General features: G+C 47.2%; 1 protein-coding gene across 1 annotated transcript in view; it reads right to left on the reverse strand.

The window, feature by feature from the left end:
* Positions 1 to 20,412, reverse strand: part of LOC149340049 (adhesion G protein-coupled receptor L1-like) — a 92,095-nt gene that overhangs the window by 8,635 nt on the left and 63,048 nt on the right. The window contains exons 9-15 of the mRNA XM_089550635.1: positions 11,854 to 12,026; positions 9,696 to 9,748; positions 6,682 to 6,793; positions 5,670 to 5,773; positions 3,117 to 3,219; positions 1,445 to 1,686; positions 589 to 655 (exon numbers count right to left, since the gene is read on the reverse strand). Coding sequence (XP_089406761.1) covers positions 589 to 655; positions 1,445 to 1,686; positions 3,117 to 3,219; positions 5,670 to 5,773; positions 6,682 to 6,793; positions 9,696 to 9,748; positions 11,854 to 12,026 — 854 coding nt within the window. The remainder of the gene's footprint in view (positions 1 to 588; positions 656 to 1,444; positions 1,687 to 3,116; positions 3,220 to 5,669; positions 5,774 to 6,681; positions 6,794 to 9,695; positions 9,749 to 11,853; positions 12,027 to 20,412) is intronic.

Here is a 20,412-nt window from a genome sequence, read left to right on the forward strand (position 1 = left end):
GACGGCACCTGTACAATCGGTTTTCAAGCAAGAAGTGCTTTCAGCTCCCTTTCTTGCCAGATGAAGGAAAACATTGTCCAGAAACCCCGGCGAACCTGAAGCCGAACACGGGGGCGAACGTGATGCCAAAACTGAAGCCGAATCGCGTGCCGGCGCTACCTTCCCTGCTTCGGCTTTTGGCTGGCACTGGTAACGCGGGTCGCTACACTTAAAAAACAGCCAACAAATCCGAGGGCGCTGTCCAGCTCAGAAAACTGGCGGATGACCGAGGCTCCTCAAGACTCGAATGGTGGTTACCACCCCCTGTGAATCACTACGCATTTCCTGCAATGCATTTTATGATTAAATCTACTCTCAGTAACGAGGTAGACGTCAATTTTTTATTGCCACTCTGTCACCTGGTTGCAATTTTTTCTCGATTCCGGTAAATTCCGTTGTAATCACTTCAACCTGGTGCTCCGCCCACGGCCCTTGACGTATTCGTCAGCAGAAAAAAAAACTTTGTCAAGACGGAAAACACCAAACATGGGTACTGTTTTTTTACTTTAGTGCGTGAAGCTGAGTACGCGTCAGTGAGGTCATACTTACCACAATGAGAATTGAAATTGGGACGATGAATGAGAGCAGCATTCCTCGCTGTATGGAGAGCCAGCAGCTGGAAAAATAGGTTGAAATTCACACATATTTCTATCGTTTGATCAAAACCGTTACTATCGTGGGGCGATGAGAAATGAATATATCCGCTGCTAGCATAGAATGCTTCTAGTTGCAGTAGAACCAACAGTGAAAACAGCATGTTTGCTTTCAGGATTAGTAACATAACTACGAGCTCTAACTTTGAGTGCGCGCTTGAACAGCTGTCCGCAGGAATAGGCATGCGTGTTGTATTCCTCAGCTGGAAGGTTGTTTGCGTTAAAGTCAGTTGTAAATTTACCCTTCGTCTCTGTCTTCTTGCTCCTCTCGCCTGTTTTGCGTTTGAATGATGTATTGTACTACCTTTCAAGCAATAAATCTTCCCAAACATACATAACCAGTGCCACACTGACTTTAATAGAGATCTTTTTACGGACAAAAATGATTGCGCATCAAGGTGAGCCTGTATAGATACAGCCAAATCTCCACCGTTTGATTAAAGGGATCAACTGTCTGTTGCAATAGTGAAAAATAGAATTTCTTTTATGCGTACAGAAAGACGACACAATAAGACAAGGCAGACAGGACGGAGCGCAATCCCGTCCTGCGCTCCGTCCTGTCTACCTTGTCTTATTGTGTCGTCTTTCTGTGCGCATAAAAGAAATCTGAGTATGAACCAACTAGCCCCACAACGCATATTACTGGAAAAATAGGAAATGAGGGCTTCTCTCATTACGCATGATGCTAACAGAATCGAACCGTGAATTCGATAACAGATTAAGCCGGTTCGACTTGACGCGTGTCCACTCACTATCGGCGCGTCTCGTATCCCCTCGGGTTGATGAGGACCGACAGCAGCACGACGAGTCCCGGCAGCGCCCACGAGAGCGCGCAGTAGAAGCGCGTTCGCGGTGGAGGCGCACAGGCATGTGGAGCTGCCCGGGCGGATGTGCGAAGCAGACACCGGTGCAGGTGCAGGCCGTACGACAGCATCCAGAAGCTGGCCACCAGGAACAGGTAGTGCAGCACCAGGGCCACACTATAGCACACCTCCTGCGCGCAATTCGTTCGCAGTACACTCGCAGTGCACCATTGTCTACCGCATCGAGAACACTCCACTCCACTGCCACTGCACCCCTGCGCTTCTACTTTCATTTGATCTCCTTGCACAGGAAGCTGTAGCAGGGAGAAGCTCATTTTATCCTCTGTGTTGCAAAGCTCCGTGAAGCTAACACATACTTTTAATATGCTTCAATTGAAATTTGTATTTCTTTTCGTTCAATTTCTGGAGATTATGTTTATGATCAAAACCCTGAGAAATTTCTCCCGGACAATTCGCGAGAGTGCCATACAGAATTGTAATTGCTGCATCTTGAACTCCGTCACCAAGCTTCTCCGTAAAATATCACCACTGCATTGCATATATAGCCAAGAACACTTTTTGATCTTGTGCGCTTCAAGCGATTTGTATTGAAATGAGTGACGCAGCAGCCCAAAATAAACTACATAACTAAATCGCAATAACTGTGTTCGAGATAGCACGAAAATTTTTAAGTAAAAATCACGCGCATTAAGAATAAACAAATATGACCCTCTCTTGAGGATATTTCAAATGTTGGTACGTGCTTAGTTCACCTTGTCTCATTGGCACGTAAAAGTCAAACCTTTATTGCTCAGATTATACAGGAATCAAACTAAAGTATCGCGAACTTCCAGTTATGTAAGTTAATATATTCACATTTAAAACCCAATTTAAAAATTTTGTTATCACAGCTAAAGTTTCAGTAATGAATGTATTGCCAATTAGGAAAAATAAACATTTGGTTCATTTTGTGGTGCTAGTCCAAATTGTCAGAAAGACCAACCCGAAGACCTAGAACCAACTTGAGGCAAACACCGCTTCGCAGAATATCTACAGGGCCGCAGTCTTTTGCAAATGCCGTCGGGGGTTATGCGAAAGGGTGAATTACAAGTGCTGGGCCCCGCATACTCGTTTCCTATCCGCAGCAGGCAGGGGCAGGGGCCCCGTCCCTGCAAAGCGCAGGAAAGTGTGTAAAAAATAGAAAAAAAAAGATACGACGCCCGCATTTTAATAGGCTCAGCTTTAAAGGACGAACTTTCAGCGAGAGAAAAAACAAATTTCAAATTTCACTTTTTTTTCAATCTCTTTATCCCGTTTAGGTCCAGCGTGGCTGTCTTTAGATGCCACACTTGTTCAGCTAAAAATAATCCTTAAGACAGCACTATCGAGCGTACTGAAATAGAACGGCCAAAGAACGCACGCTCTTGAAATTGTCAGTTGAGTCAGTTTGATCTTATTAGTTACTCTATGGTACAGACTTCATTCAACAAGTCTATGATGCCTGGAAAGTGGCCCCGCTGGAAAGCACTGAGTACCCACTGTGCTTTGCTCTGTGCTTTCGCTCTAACCCACTGTGCAGCTGCTACTAAGAAGTTTTCGTGCGCCAAGAAAGGTCACTCACACGAACGGACGTTGCGTGCACTCCCGCGATGTAAACCATCTGGATGAAGGCCACCGACGTGAGCAGGTTTATCTTGATGACGGAGCTTTCCGTGATGTCCCACCTAAAGTGGGCGAAGAAAGAGAAAATATCGCTGCCCAAGAAAAACCAACCAAAATTCCCTGCGCTTTTCTTGGCATCAGAGATTGATGGTTTCCTTCATATATATGCGTCAATAAATTTGTGCTTCAAACTACACTAGAAATAATAAAAAAAAAACTTCAGTGATAACTGTTTTGCGAAATTACTTTGTAGAATTCCACATGAACACTGTTCTTAATGTCGCAGGGTACAACATCGTCGTGCATAGCTAATTTATTTGAGCCATTATCAGTTTTTGAAACATATATTCATATGCCGAGACTATCACTGGTTCAGTGTCGTTATCCCTGAAATCTCGTGCTTTATAATAGAATCTGCCAGATAAGTAACGCGCAGGGTCCCCAAGAGTGCGGTAGAGAAATACACAGGGCTAGTGGCGAAAACAAATATTTTCTTTGAACTCTCTAATACCTAGAGCTCCCTCCTTACTGTAGCAACAAAATTTATTGCTCAGGATTTTCGCCATCACATATGTTTCTGTGAGTGCGAATTGCAAACGATCAAGCATGCCATTTATTTGCTTGAGAGTTTCTTCAGCTCCCTGCTACAATAGCCATTCCTTCTAAAGGGGCAGAACAGGTGAACTTCTCTGTAGTTCGAACGTGTGTGGACTTGTCCTAGTTGACAGTGCACAATGAGGTGAGGTCAGCGCAGCGCAGAAAAAGATAAACACCCTCAACGAAGCTCGACCAACGGTGCCGACATCTGCACATTCGTCGGTCTACTGCTGAAGAGCACTCTTAGAGAAATGTGTCACCGTAATAAAGAAGAGACAGTTGGCTGTAGGAATTCATCCCTACAGTACCTTTTCAGTTTCCGACAAGCGTGTCGGCTAGTTACAGAAGTCTAGAATGACTGACGTGCGAAGGAGTGGGCTAGGAGTCACACCATCGACATCAGTGACTGACATACAACAGTGGTGCGAGTCGCATCAAAAGCAAGAAGGCCACGATTCCATCAACTGAGGGCGTGGGAAATTTGAAGTCCGGCTACAAATAGTAGACACTTTTAGTTGGACGTACGCAGTGAGCTTGCGCACGCAACGACACCGCGGGTAACGAATGCGCATGCGCAGAACGCAACGTATGTAGCCGCGCGTTGCGGACGCCCGCCCGCTACAAAGCATAGCGTAGCGTACGCAACGCGGGACGCTACGTGCTGCGTAGAGAACATGGCGGCGACCATCTCGCCCGCTTCGGACCGATTTGACTTCGCCGCTGCTTCCTTCAACGCGATGGCTCGCTCTAAACTGTGCTGCTAGCTTTTATTTTGTCTACTCTCACCCACACACCAAAATATTAGGGACAAATGCCCCTTGTTTTTCAGATAATGAGGCGATTTTTGACCTTTTAAGCCTAACTGACGTCGTGTACGTTTATCGTCATAGCAACCGCACCTGTCGAATAATTTTTTTAGTCATGTGCCTACTTTTGCACTTCATTAAACATTATACATTTTTTCCTCCATTAAAAAGAGTAATATACTATTCATGTTGTCAGAAAATGAAAAATGTTCAGCCGAGCGCTACAGCGCTTTCAGTGTTTTGTCACTAGATGGCGACAAAACACAACACGCTACGCGGCTGCTCTGCGGCGGTACGGCCAACTATAAGTGTGACGGGGGTGTCCTTTACAGCGTACGGAACGTAGTGAGCGTTGCACTCGCAATGTCGCTACGTACGCAGCAACTAAAAGTGTCTAGTGTCAATGCGACGTTCACACACGGGAACAGAATGCCTCTCTAAGTGCACACCTTTTCATGCGAAGCCAGTTTAACCTCAGGGCCATTTTCTGTTCATTCCTGAAGCGACTTGCACTTGTTTATTTTTGTCTGTAGGGCTGAACGCTCGTCGTTCCATTCTGAAGTTTCAATCCGCCGCGGTGGCTCAGTAGTTAGAGCATGCAGCTGATCAGCCTGAGGATGCAGGCATAAATCCCGGCCACGGTGGCCGCGTTTCAAAGGAGGCGAAACGCTTGATCCAGTCTGTTGCGCGATGTAAGTGCACATTAAAGATCCCCAAGTTTTTAAAATTAATTCGAGACCCCCCACTGCAGCGTCCACTTCTTTCTTCCTTCATTCAATACCTCTTTCATCGCTTCACTGAAGGCGCTAAGGTAAGACAGAACGAAATCTATATAGAGCTGCTGTGAACTGAAATTTTATTACACATCAGGGTATATATACAGATAATGGAATGGGGGCGCCAGCGCTGGAAACGCATATGCGTGTCACATTTCGCTCTTTATCTCGTCGTTCTGCCTACGTTAAGCGCTTTGAAGTTACACAGAAGAGCAGCTCTAACGAATCCCTTTTCCTGCACTCCTGACGACAAATACCACACTCGTAACCAGTCATTACTAATGTCGTTATCGTTATGGCACTTCGGTGGTGCCTGAACGTGAAGCCCCTCACCTCATGTTGCACACGTAGACGCTGAAGGTGAGCACGACGGCTGCGAGGCAGACGACACAGCCCCCCGTCATGACGGCGCTCCCGCGGTGGCCCGACCCGGTTCTCTGCTCAGAAACCAGCCGCCATTTTTCTCCGCCCTTTTCCGGGCGGCTCAGGGAAGCTCATGCATTTGCAGTGGGCCAGGTTGGAACCAAAGAAAAATAAAGAATAAAAAGCTGTAGAAAGCAAGTGCGCTTCGTGTCGCTGCCCTGGCGATTCAGTAAGACAGGAAGAGCACTGAAACACCTGGCTGCGCTAAGCGTGGCTGGCAACAAGTTTTGATTGGATTGGTCAAAATAGGATGTTAACAGCCTACGCCTAGCTTCAGAAATGACAACCATGAAACGGCTTTCTATTCAAGTGGATGGTTCATCCGTGCTATAAATCGAAAGCGAAATATCCTTCATCATGGAATCGCCTCATCATATTTAGATTCCTGAGCCATAGTGCCGGAGTCGAATTGCGGGAGGCGTAAGAGAAGCGTAATCCACTCATTCAAGTAGTCTTCGTCCAGCTTCAGTTCTAACACAGTTCTGTTATAGCTAGCGCATGCTGATGTTGGAGGACGCAAAGAAGGCGATGCAAAAAGAATGCAAGCAAGCTATAATGTTTACGTCCGCCTTTCTCATCATCTGCGTGTGTTATGCAGCTAGGAATGCGTATCAAACAAACTATAGCTTCGCTGCATTTTTTTTAAGGTGCGCATGCGCATCAAGAGCAGCTTGGCGCCCGGGAACTCGTTCTTACTCGAGACATCCACGTTTTGTTTTTGAGTAGTTGGCCCTTCTGTAAAGAGGAGTTCGCCCCGTCAGTGATCAACGCGCGAGCTTCGTGCCAGGGCGGCGGCGTATAGGCGTCGTGTTCAGTGTTTCGAAAGGCAGAAGGCTGCCAAGCCCAGACTTCGCTAGGTAAGAATTGGGGGAGAGGTACGCCAGGTGGCGCTCAAGTGAGCCGCCAGTTTGGAGCAGGGCACCTTGAGCCAGTCCTTGCGGCGCACGGCGGCCACGTTTCCGGACTGCAGGCAACGGCAGGTGACTGTCTGCTCGGTCTGGTCCACCAGGCGGCAGTTCTCGCTGGACCACAACCTTCGGGAAATGAGAGGTATCGCTGAAGAAACGCTTCTGGTTGCATGGAAACTGCGTCTCTGTAAAACAATTGCTGAGAAGGCAAACCAACACATTGCCAGAGGTATGCTTCGAGCACCTTTGTACCCCGAGCATCAAAGCGGTCATCAATACTGCCACACTAACAACAACCTCAGTGGCGCCGTCACGCGGCTAGAGTGCATTATCCGGCCCGGCGGTAGCCTTGGGCATGCGAGGGGCTAGTGATTTTCCTTTTCCTCCCCTCAAAACCCCTGTAGCTTTGCGCGTCCCAACGTGTCTCAGTAATTTCTCCTGTGTATGTCAACCGTTTTAGGTGACAACACGATCTGCAGCGGCTGCGCACTGGCGGCGTTTCCTGGGGGAACGCCATCGTTACTGTAGAGAGCGGTGGTGCATTTGTCAACGTTTTGTTCATTAATGATTACCCATGCGCGCGCAGTCAGAACCTCTCAAATGGGGAATAAAGTCAGATTTAAGCGAGCTGTAATTATGAGTGATATTTACCTACCATACGTACGAGGCGGTGATGAACATTGAGGATGGTGGTCAGTAGCAATATGTGCACTTTGTGCCTGCCTGAAGTGTAATGTATACGAAGCAGCGTTGAAAGAAAACCCGCTAAGCTTTCAATCTTCAGCGCATATTCCCAGGCCACCTTAAAACGAGAATAGTCGTACACTTTATAAATAAGGACTAGAGACCGACATCGATGCCTAAAGGTTTGACGAATACACACTCCGTAAGACCTTCTAGTCAAAACGTCCATTATGCTATTTTCTCATTGAAACAACAAATTAAAAGGTGAAAGGTTTTATTGTACGAGTGGAAGATGCTCACAGTTTATGGCGGCCTGACATTATGTGTAATTGATGATACATTGCAGTTAACATTGTTTTTGCAACTTTCAGGAGCCCGGGAACGAATTTAAAGCTTTTAAATGGGACAATTCAAGATGAAGTGACCAAAGTAATGGAAAACAGCTTCCTATCATTACGCTTTCTTCTGTTCTCACCGCGTATGTCGACACTGCGCTTGTAAAGTTGCATGGATCATAACTTAAATACATTCCGTCTTGAGCCAACTGACGTCGACGTTCCCAACTGGCCCTGTGTATGCTGCTGGTTTTTACAAAATGTGAGGGAATAAGAAATTCGTTGTGTACAAAAGAATGCGAACAATAAAAATTGGTTTCGAACTGAATGGAATGTTCTGGAATAGTTCAGATTAATTCAGAAAATTTTCGAATACCAATACAAGAAATTCTATCTCAAAACACACGCTTGTCCAGAAAACAAACATTGCAAACAAATTTAGTTTCCACTGATCATGGGCCATCATCAGGCCTACCAGGCATTAAATAAGTCAAGGGTAACCGTGTGGCAGTAGCAGTAAACTTTATTTTGTAGACTAAAATCTCATTTACAATAGGTTGAATAGTTACTGTATTCAATGAAAAAAAGGACGTCTCAGTTTGGCTTGAAGCTTACATGGCAAAGGAACTTCCTAAAACAATCTAAGGTGGAGGTGACGAGATACCTCTTGATGGGAGGAGTGAAGACAACGGTCGATAACCTATGGGGCAAGGCGCAAGGCACTGCTGGCAAAATGCGACAAGACGGTTCGTGAAACGCGCACAAGAGCTGCTGCCTGACTTGTGGTCCTTTACGACACAAAGCGCCGGTTGTGGAATGCAGCTCCAAGCGTAACGCTCACAACGACAAGTGGCTCGCTTATGTGTCGCGTATCGATTTCGCCGGACTGCAAAGCCCCTCAAAAGGCCTAAACGTTGTCGCCAAACGACTGCGCATAAATGAAACCACGCCGTTAAGTCTGCCCCGCACGGAGAGTTGTTTGTACGCAAAAAGGCGCAGCCTGTAAAACGCGCGTGGTCGTGCCGCCAAACGTGTCCCTTCATGAGCGCAAGAAGCGGGTGCCATAAACGCCCATGAAAGTGCAAGGGCAGGCAGTCGATTCTGTAAGAAGGTAGCCAGTTTACTGACATGACAAGTGCAAGATGCTACAGTTTTCAAATGTCGCGATGTTTCGCTGCGAGTTTAAATAAACAAGAAATCCATTATTCCTGAATTTTAAGGAGGTTCGAATAGTTGAAATAATAAATACTGTTCGCAAACTATTGGAAGTTTTGAATCTTGACATACCCTTAGTTTTTACAGAAGCGGTGCAAAACTTTAGAAGAAATTCTCCTTAAGTCGTTGTCAAAACAAAGTAGAGTATCACCATTAGGCGCATTACGTATACTAAAGGAGGGCAAATGCACCATCCACTCCTCTCCAAGTTAGCCATGCCTGGGGCCAGCAAGTTTCCCAGTCTGAATAATTTTTCTGCCCGCACGGGATACGGCGCTCCTGTCCCATGCGTCTTCACTCAGTTAACCTAACGACAGTTCCGCGCATACCTGCTCATCGCTATGCATGCTCCTCCGAAGTAGTCCGGAGCAGGCTTGTCTAGAGCGCTCGAGCGGTGCTCTATAACCGAAACTATGCGGAGTGTTACAGCGTGTTCTGGGTTCCACAGACAACGCTTGCTCTGTAGTGAAGACTTGTAAACATTGAAAATGCACTGCTACGAGCCTCGCAGCAGTGACAAAGAGACTGAACCAAAAAGTGTTCCGCTTTTTGTTCAACGGCGTACAGCCCCAGCGCGCTAGACAAGCCTACTTCTAACAGTAAATTTCTTACTTTTTGTTCCCGCAGCGGTAGCATAAATTGCAGCTTGTTTTCGAACGCGCGCTACCCTTGACTATTAACGTATTTGCGATTAATATTGGTATCGCTTCCCAAAACCCGTATGCAGCAAAGCAAGTGTAGGCCCACGAGATGCGAGGTTTCCAATACCAACTAATATCCCCTGCAGAACTTACCACGTCGTGTTCCACACAGAGGCGCATTCGAGGACCACGGGGGGATGTTTGCTCTGAAACCAAAGAAACACGAAAGTGTTACGAAGTTCATACGCAGAACATTGTTTGGGGCTGGGAACACCAGAGTCCGTGGAGAATGAGCAAATGCGCTGCTTGTTGATCCTTCCCTGCCTCCTTCCACCCTGTCATCAGTATGTGGCAGCGGCAGGTGTACTTGGCCGGCGACAGGACTGGCCCCGTGCGAAGCAAGCTAGGGAAACTTCGATGCTTGACTTCGAACCCTTCGTCCTGCTCATAGCAGACGCCTTTGGACGCGATGAAATGCGCGCGTGTAGAAAGAGTTAGCAAACGTCTAGCTAGAGCTAGCAAATGTCCAGCAGAGGAGAGGAACGGGCTACCCATTGGTGGAGCCAGTACTTTGCGAGAAAAAGCTTCTTAAGGCGAAAGCCTTTATTGCCTCATACTGTCGTTAGCAGACGAGTCGGCAGCCGTGTCGACAGACGCGTCGGCAGCCGTGTCGACAGACGCGTCGGCAGATTTCTCCACCCTTCGGCGTCACTGCTTAAAAAGAAACTGCGCTGAGGGTGGGAATCAAACCAGGGCTTTTGGCATTTGAAGCGGAGACGCTACCACACCGCCACGAAGGCTCAAGGTTCGAGCATGAATAAAGGCGCATCTAGTGAATGCATGGGTTTCATAAATAAAATAAAAGGAATAAAATGAAGAAAATAAAAAATAAAAATAAGAAAGGAAACAAAAATAAAAACAAAATAAAAATAAGATATGAAAATAAAAACAATAAAAATAAGAAAAGAAGCAAAAACAAAAAATAAAATATGGAAAATAAAAATAAATAAAAACAAACAGTGCGTCAGGAAACGTATTCGCCTTGCAGAACTTCAGAGAGCCAAAGTGTCCCCTGAATCTTGTCTTCCTATTCGCTACTCCTCTGCGTATTGTTACGACTCAGCTTGAGACCCGCGTTTGACCAGACGACGACCCCAAAGAAGCATGCCGTGCGCTCAGAAAGTGCCTGCGGTATTTTCTCACGCTTCGCTGGTTGGGGATGAGCATTCCCGGAGAAGGACGCCCGGGGTCAGCGACCGAGGGCGGACGGAACCAAAAGCGCCCGTTCGGGGACCAAAAGGAACGGAGCGGAAGGGACTAGCCGTTTCTGTCAAGAGCCGATCTCACCGTAGACAGCTCGTCGCCGCAGTTGAGGCCGCGGCGTCGCAAGGACGAGCCACACTGCAGGAATTCGCAGCGGAGTTGCAATTTCTCCTCTCCCTTTTCCACGCGTGGACTCTGCAACAGGTGCCTCCGTTTGCTGTGCTGTGCTGAGCTGATCTGTGCGCCGTGTTGAATTGTCGCCTGGTGAAGGGGCGGAGCCTTAGGGTATTTAACCGGCGCCCTAAGTGAGAACGGACGCTCTGGGCCTTGCCGAAAAGGCCCGCCCAGACGCTCGACGCTATGAACTCTTAACTTTTGATTCTTTGCTCTTTTGTACAGTATGTAATTAAGTTTGTTAAAAGTGCCATTAAACACGCTTGTTTTTCGTTTCCCAAACTCCGAAGCTGCAGACCTTTCCTCATCCCGGACGAGCCCCCATGGTGATGCAGCAACTGGTGGCAGCGGTGGGATGCTGCTACCCGAGCTATGATAGTATAATGCGCTTCGCTTGGCATCCCGCGGTTGCCGAGGATAGCGCACCTTGCTGCCAACCAAGAACTACCGAATTTTACCTGTTCTGAATTTACCTGTTGCGAATTTTAACATACGACAGAAGTGCTTAACTGTGCAGCAAGACTGTCAACTGGACTAAGTGGTAAAGATTCATGGTGGCACACACCGCAAAAAGACGAGGAACCAGAGTAAGAACAAGGACAGCGCTTGTCCTGGGTTTTTCCTACTCTGGTTCTTCGTCTTTTTGCGCTGTGTGTCACTATGAACAACTGTGCAGAGCGTAGAGATGTATGTAGATGCTAAATGACACAGCTGGCTTTTTAGCAGCTTGAACCCAAAGAATAAATAGAAAGAGGACACCGGCATTGATTGCGAAAAATAATTATATGAAGTGTACAAAGTAGAGAGAACGCGTGTTTCGCCATTGATTGAACAAAGTTACTGCATATGTCCCCAAAACATGTCGGCCACGCACCTGGCGGTAGTTCATGGTGACGTCAAAGTGAGAGGAGAGGTTGGCGGCGCCAGCCTGAGGAAGGAAGGAGACGACGAGAAGGTCGCTGTGGAGAAACACGGCATCGTTGTCGAGAAGGCTGCCCAGCCCACGGAGGACCAGCACCGCGCGCACGCTGCCTGGCGGATAGTCGTCTGCAAAGGCACCGCGAGAGACTCTCAGCCGAGTCCGGTACATGCACGGCTAGACATTAAAATTGCATTAAGCATCGAATGTCACGGCACTTCATAGATGTAAATAAATGAGCAATGCTAGAATTCAAAGCCCTCAGAGCTGGAAACCATGTCAAGTACGCCTACAACTTTATTAGTGGTGCACTTTTCTGTTCGATAAAGCCTGACATTTCACAAATCAATCAATCAATCAATCAATCAATCAATCAATCAATCAATCAATCAATCAATCAATCAAGCAAATCAATCAATCAATCAATCTCTAGTTCAGGTGCCCACCACGAACATAAAGAGATATAGAAAATGAACCGTAACACAAATAGAGAAAGTCGGAACATTCGGCAGGAATCATTGAAAACCAGCTGCCAGTGAAGTTTGTAGATAACAGATAACAGGCTAAGAGAAAAGAGAAACTTTTCCCCCTTTTTTTTTAATTAGTAAGAAAATCGTACCTCACCCGCACCACTAAAGGTTAGTGAAATATTGAGGAATATGCGCAGAAGCGTAAGCATATAAATGTATTTAGTAGACGCGGGCAGACACCGAAGCTAGCACATTGCCGAAGGAAAAGAAAAAGAAAGTTGTCAGTATTATGCATAAATGAGAAAGTCAGCTAAAATATAACACTCGTCAATCATAAAACAACAAACAGTTTTCAAACATCTATAAACTATAAAAGTGCCGACTGTGGAAGACACCACTTACGAGGTGGCCCTAAACAGATCATCAAACAAAAAGTATCCTTGAACGAATTCGTAAAATAAAAAGTGTTCTCAGCCTCGTCGGCAACGCAGAGTCGGGAGAAACGTCAAGGAAGACTCGCCAGAGTTTGAATCTGCATTTAGGCCAGAGAAAAGGTGCAGAGAGAGAGAGATGCATACAAATGGAAAAAGGAAACGAACCTCAAAATTTCCTTGATAATCTCCAAACGGCACCAACACGCCGAAGAGTGCGCCAAGAGAGGCAGAGAAAGGACCTTTTTCTTTTTTAAGAGCGTATATATCAAGCGCCCAGCACATGCTGCGCCTGGATGACGATAAGCGAACTGGTCATCCGGCTACACGACGACATCCAGGCACTCAACGAGGACGGGTGAAGGAAAAGGAATGAAGAGAGTGGAAACGGTGAGTGGGCAGGAGAAGAGACAGAGCTCGAGATTGCCACAGGGAGCAGGGCAGTTGCAAGAGAAGATCTGAACGCATTCAGAAGACCAAGAGCCGGCCAGTTTTGCACGACTGAGTTTTACGAAGGATGTGCGCTGGGATTACTCTGAAACATGTGAAGACCCCGTATGTGATGCGTTGGTATAGCTGTATGCTGCCGTCTGTGTGGATAGCGGCGGTGAGTGAGGTAGTGGCCGCGCCTCCCTGCAGCTGTCATTTGCCTCAGGGGTCATGTGATGGGGTCAGAAGCGGTTTTTGGAGGAAACGGATGGACTCGTTGATAGGTGGAGGCGACATAGGCATGCTAAATATAGATCCGTCGATCTTGTACGGCGTTGTAGAGACGGGACAGCTGCTTGTCTCTGAGGAGGTGGAGCAGAAAAAAAAGAAGAGGTAAATGCCGTTGAGCGTCTGGAGCGGGGCTGGCATAGCTGCGACAAAGTCGCAATGAGGCCGGCCCTTCTAGCTTCTAGGCCATGCAAACTGCTCACTTCGCTAAGGAATCGTAGCGAAGTCGCTGATTCATCAGCGTTAGATCGAAACACGACTGAGCCTCACAAAACTAAGTGAAAACCCGAAAGCGCGTCGCAGGAAAGCTAGTGGAGGTTTTACAGCTCCAGGAAAGTGGTACAAAAAAGTTTTATTCATCCATAAATTTCAAAATTTTGTTTTATTGTAGGACATCATATTGCAGCTCATATACCTCTATTTAATGACATAAATAAAAAATTGATATATATTGCTTGCGATGTGAAAAAAATTGCCGAAAATTACGTTACTCCTAATGCGAAATTTGAGCGCAGCTCATCAGCTGTTTCGGCTTTTCGATAGATTGCGGCAAAGAATTCGAGCAAGACATGTATGTATATGCAATTAACGACTTCTTATTTTTCACACATATTCCTTCTTCAAGAAACACTCCACTAACAGTTCTTGATTGTCATGAAGTAAACTTTGTGGACGGAGAAATAGATGGATTTGCTCGATTTGCTGCACCAATGTCCGGTTCTCGAATACGAGGTGTGTGCAAGTATTTCACGAGGTTGTCACATTCGTGGGTGCTGGTGGTGAAAAACATTTACTGTCTATTTTTACAGAGAGGTGACTGGGGAGGGCCCTATTGAGGTAAGTGCCCCGGGGACTTCCAGCGGTCCGGGCGAGTTGACGGGGAAGCTTTCTAAAGCGTGAGCTGGTGAAACCGATGAGAGACCAGAAATCGGTGTCGCCTGAAGAGGGAGGGGCAAGCCTCATCTGGCCGCATCGCCCTAACAGCTAGCAGCGATGCACGGTGGCACCACTATCGTGAAAGCTTCGATGCGCCGCCATGTACACAGTGGCTTACGGTAATCGCCACTGCACTTGTTCGCGCCGACGTGTTTGGGTAGCAGTTACATGGCGGCTTGAGTAGCGGTCACTTTTTTGTGAAGCCAGAACACCAACTACTCCGCAATAGCAACTACAGAGCACTTTGTGCCCGTGCCGTTTCTGGAGCAGCCTGAACAAGATGGCCTCCAGAATCACATCACTTCGTCCACGCTTTTCTCACGTGCTGCGGTACTCGAAGGGCTTCTCCTGTATTATTCTTCCTGCATGTTTCACTCCACAAGGTGTCCCTCCCTCACTTCCTACCTACTCATGGTCCCCGTACCACGCTGTCAGTGGCCGTGACCACTGAAGAAAGAGACCAGTTGGTTGCGACACGTCGACTTTTCAATTGAAATAAAGCTTTGGTTGGTGTCGACGATGCGTCATTTATGATGAGGTAAATACCAACTAGCCTGGCCACACTTTATTCAAACACTGCGGCACGGCACACTTCAGCCGGCCGCGGTTTATTCTTCAGGGTTGTTTGTTGTAGACCAAGCAAGCAACATATGCGTGACGCCTAGATGGCCATTTAAATTCCAACATATAAATCTCAGAGTAAATTTATATTTAAAGAAAGGTTTTCAGTGTCGGATAATCGTGCTGCAAGATTATCTGCATTCGCTGTTTACGGATAACGCACACTCATAAGAAAGAAATCTCTTTGGAGAGGTAATTCGGAAACTTCATTTATATACAGCCATTCACAATTTTATACTTGTACCGCTTGATAGAGTACTCACGGATTTTCTATGTTTAAAGGTTGATAGTAAAGCAAAGCACTGAGAATCAAGAAAATATCGATTATCGAAATCGTTTTTTTTTTCTAAATTCAGTACATACCACGTCTCTAGACCATTCTGAGTCTTACGCATCACGCGCCTCCTGAACAAATTGTGATATGAGATTTATGAGCCACCTCGCCGAAAACAATGCTCATTAGGATTAAGCCGACTCAAGTAAAATATTTGAGCCCTAACGTACCTCATCATGTTGGTTTACAAGATGTGTACTAATAATTTGCATGCGATATCTACTGAGCACGCTGGCAACGCAGATCATCTTTTATTTACAGGAATGCCCAAGCAACTACAGGTATTTTTCGAATACCGCAAACCCTAGTGTCTGAAGCTTTCCTATCCGTTTATGTACGTTCAGTCGGCAACTAGATTTTAAATGCGATGCTGTATCATGAGCGACAAAAAAAAGGAATTCAGTGAGTGGGTGGGTTTTTTCTTAACAATATCATGCTTCAGGCGCTGCGTTCATATTACTGGCCGTGACTTAAATGCATTTAGACCACTGCAGCTATGGCAGCTTTCACAAATGTATACGCAATAAAAATGTGCTGAAATCAGAAGGGACCTGCACAAAAATAGCTCCAAGTATGAAGGCGAAATTAACGCATAAAACTGTCCTTAAGACATCTATGTTTTATGGTAGCTATGGTAAGGCTTTGGGGAGTGCGCCCGTTCGTTAGCTTGTTTTGGAATCGTGGAGGCTTTAAATTCCCAAGATGCACTGGTTTGTTCTCGTAACAAATTCTTACGGGGTAAATAAGTGAAAAGAAATACAACTGAGAATACCGCTGGTGCTCGTGTACCGGGCAGGGAAAAACGAGCGCGGTTCAGCGGCCACAGCTTCACGAACTGCACAGAACAGGGCGCTATCGCAGCATCTTTCAAACTGTTCAAAGTAATAATGGCGGTCAAAGTGCAGAAACGTTTCAGACTAACCGATGCGATTAATGTGCACGATGCCAGGCTAACGGCGCCCCTTCACTTATCGACTTTAATTGATTCAGCACAACGGTCATTACCGCCCTCATTGTGTTACAAAAGCGCTGGAACTAAGCAAAACGCTGCCTTCCTTCCTCTGGCCCCTAGATCCGGTAACTTAATTTAGCGGGTGGTCCGAATATCGGCCCCCGCGAGTGAAGTAAGCAAATAAAGATAAAAGTGTGCTTCAGGATAAGACCGCGCGCATAAGCTAGACTCGGAGGAAAGCAGGAGCAAAACGCTCCCCGCGTCAGCAGAGCGTCGAGAGGCCGCCCTTTGTTAACGACGACGACGAGCAGCGCTGACACGGCAGAAAGGAGCCGACCGGGCATCGATCCTGCGTCGCTAGCGAACCGCCGGACAAGCGGGATGCACCTCCCCATGTGCAGCAGGCGCGCGCTCCGATACCGTTCGCTAATTCGACTGCAGCGCAGGCCGAGTACGAGGCGTTTGCAGCGACGTCACAGCGGTCGCCATGCTGGAGCACCACGGTGACTGACACCGCGGTTATCTGTCGCCGCTTGATTGCAAGTGCACCATCACAGAACCCACAAAGTCGTGTGCGACTACCAGACGAGATTTTTCGCTGGGCAAATCTTTCACACGAAAAGGAAAACGTGAGCGATATAAAGAGAGTCCAAAAGCATGTGTTTACTCCACCGCTGCCTCAACATCTCCGCACCAGTACCAATAAGCGCACTTAATCCAGATGGATGGATGGATGGAAAACTTTATTAAGCAAGCGAGTTTGGACCGTGCAAGGTCTCAGGGCCACCGCACAGCCCTCACATTACGCGCATGTGTCCAGGCCACGTAGGGAAATTAGTTAGTTGCAATCGAACTCAGTACTTTGCCTTCTAATTCGCATTAACTTTAGAGCAACATTTTACGGAAACATTTGTAGTGCATAGGGACTGTGCATATGCAATATTATAACAAACGAGGGGGTATATTGCGCTCTCCGAGCAAGAACGCGAAGAGAAAGGCATCTTTGGGAAAGTTTTTGGCGGATCTTAAGCTTGCTTAGGGAAGTTCGGTGTTGTTAGGCCACCGCTCTGTTGTTTGGCATCTCTGCGTTCGCATTGAGACGTCTGGCCTGAGGTATGAAAATTTCTAATCAATATAATCGTCGAGAGTAGGTTAAAACATGAATTCAATTGTAGGCATTGCGCAGCGCATCTAGGACAGCTGATAGGTGGTGGTATCAGCGCACCGGTAAAGGCGCCAGGACCCTTGGCTGCTGGACGCAACCCTGTATCAGTCAGCTTTTGTTCTTCGAGCTAGGCAGCGCACAACTCCCTGGCTGTTTCGCGGCTTGAGGAGGTTCCGCCGTCAGCGCCTTACTTCACCGATTTTGGCAGTTTACGTGCATCTGTGGTCCGGTCTGGCGATTCGGCTTTTCGTTATGGGCAGTGCGCTCAGCGGTGAGGGTGTGCGTTTATGCACAAGGTGAATTCTTTTCTTCGCTGCTTTCGCTGTTTGACACGCAGTAACAGTCATCGGCCTTCGCCTTCCGTTGGGCAGTCTCGGCCACCTTGGCGGCTTTCTCACATTAGTGTGCGGCCATATAAAACTGCCGTTCGCAATTAAGTCGACCCTTTTCATATCTTGACCCAACCGGCTCAAGCGTACGGCTAAGGCGGCAGCTCTACACGCGCCGTACCTTTGGCAGTACGGAATGAGCGCAAGAGAGGTAAGGAAAACAACGACGTGAGAACACGCAGTGCAGCATCCTACGGCGGTGGCCGCGTGGTGCGAAGCATCGAAAAGAGAAACCACTCTGTATGCGGTGACGCTGACTCGAATCCTGGTCGAGGAAAGAGTGCCTTTTTTTTTCTGCACGCTACCACTCTGATGGTTAGCTCGGAAGTTTTCGGATAAGGTCCCTGCTTTTTTTCGATGACGTTCGCGCTGAATTTGGCGATAGTGTGAGCAAAAAGCATATCACGCTTAATGAATGATTGTCTGTGATTGTGTATGACGTTGCTCCGGCGAGTGAGGGCAAGCTGATAATGTTAATCACAATCTGAGGCCCCACTCATGACTCTGAGCACCACTGTGGTGGAGGAGTGGTCATTAACACCTACTGCATGGAGTACTGTGCGCCAGTGTCTTGGAGCGCACTCGTCTTGTGCATTCATGCTTTCCTTTCAACGAAACGTGGCAGGGAAGATAATCCACGAGAAGATCTCATCAGTGAAGCACCGTGGCAAATGAGTAACCAGCTTGGGCGGGGTATGTGACTTCTTCCGCGCATAGTTTATTGAACTGCCTGGTTAAAAACATAAATGAGAGATGTTTTCTGGGGCTAGTTAGTCTTGTATTGTAAATGAATGGACAGAGCATGGCTGTGTTGATGTACTGCTGCGCGTCTCTGTATTTATGAAGCAAGACATCTCTGTATATGTTCGTGAGGTCTAATAAATGTCGGTTTTGAATTCGCATGAATCTCCAAAAGGTATGAACATTTCTATTATCATTATACGAGCCCGCCTGCAGCCTTACCACATGCTACTTCGCTGTTTTACCCACGGATCTCTAAGCTGAAGGCGGGTTTCTGATTATTTGATTTGTCCCGGGCGAATGTTGGTTGGGTCCCCAATGGTATGCTCACATCTCTTCTCCTAGAGACGGCTCATTTCGACTTCCTGAACGTGTTCGTCATCTGGCGGCTTGAGTCCTGCTTCGCGACACTGAAGCAACCGCCTGCAGCGATAGAAGACTCGTGTACCCTTCCGTTACTTCCTGATCCCGCTAACAGTGGCCTGAGGCGCGCATCGTTTAGGCTTTTTCCACCTGCACGGATTCTATATATCACGCAGCGTCAGCCGTGACGCTCGTCAGCGTTGATCAGAAGCGTATATCAAAGAATAAATAAAGCACACGAAAATAAAAACACGAAATAATGGTAACTACAGACCACTACTTGCGTTTTTTTCCTCTTTGCTTATTGTGCGTTACTTCAAGCCTTTCATAGAACTCCTTGTGACGAAAATATTTCCAAGAATGGCCACTCACAATACTGCTTTGCAAATAAGTGAGCCTCGATGCTTAGCGAATAAGTGAGTGGGACTGCAGTTAGTGTAATATTTGGCACGAAAGCATCTCGCGGCAAAGATAAAAGAAGAGGGAACTTTAGCGAGCCACTCTTGTTCAAAGGGTCTTAACCAAAGCAGTACAATCGAGCCCACTTATAACGGCTACAGCTACAGTCGAGCCCACTTGTAACGAACGCAGTTATCACGAACACTGGTTTATTACTTACGAAAGCGGTATCACAGTCACAATACGAATTAGGACAAGGGCACTGAGTCACTGAGAAAACGAACAACTGAGGTCGCACTACTCATTTGCAGCGAACGAGAAGGCGCCGTAAACGCATCCTCACCACCCAGAAGCTCGCGCGGACCATCCAGAAGCTTCCCACCAGCGCGGACACCGAAGAGCGTCTACGAGACCCCTTGAAACCGCTGCAAAGTGAAGCTCCATAAAAAAGTAATTAAAAAAGCTGCATTTAAAGTTTACAAAATGGCCGTGCCAGCGTAAGCCGACGGGCAAGAAGGCGGACAAGGTCAATCAGTGGAACAAATCGCACAAAATAGGAGCAAAAGCGTTAAAGCGAAACTACTGCGCACCAGCGGTGATCACGCAATGACAGCGATGTGAGCGGTGACAGTGCCATTGTGATGCAGTTTATACGTTCTGCGCGCACATGCGGTGCACGAACTCACCAACGAGCGGTGATGTTGTCGGAAAACCACTTTATTAGGCGAATGTTGATATGTGGACTCTCTTCCTAGATGTGCAGCTTGCCAGGCTGTGCTGTTGTTGCTGTTGTGGATGATGACACGACGTTGTAGAGCCATGAACTGACGGAGCCATTCAAGTAACATACGAGCATTCCCTTAGTTACAAGAGTCCGATGAAGACGACCGGTGGCAAGAGGCCGACATATCAGGAGCTGCAATGAACTCACTAACCGCGGTTAGTTATATCGCGTGCCTGTGGCATATCGTTGGCTGCAAGAGCCTTGGCGAGGAG

Source organism: Amblyomma mixtum, chromosome 6, assembly GCF_055824585.1.
Source record: "Amblyomma mixtum isolate Tamu chromosome 6, ASM5582458v1, whole genome shotgun sequence".
Lineage (NCBI taxonomy): Eukaryota > Metazoa > Arthropoda > Arachnida > Ixodida > Ixodidae > Amblyomma > Amblyomma mixtum.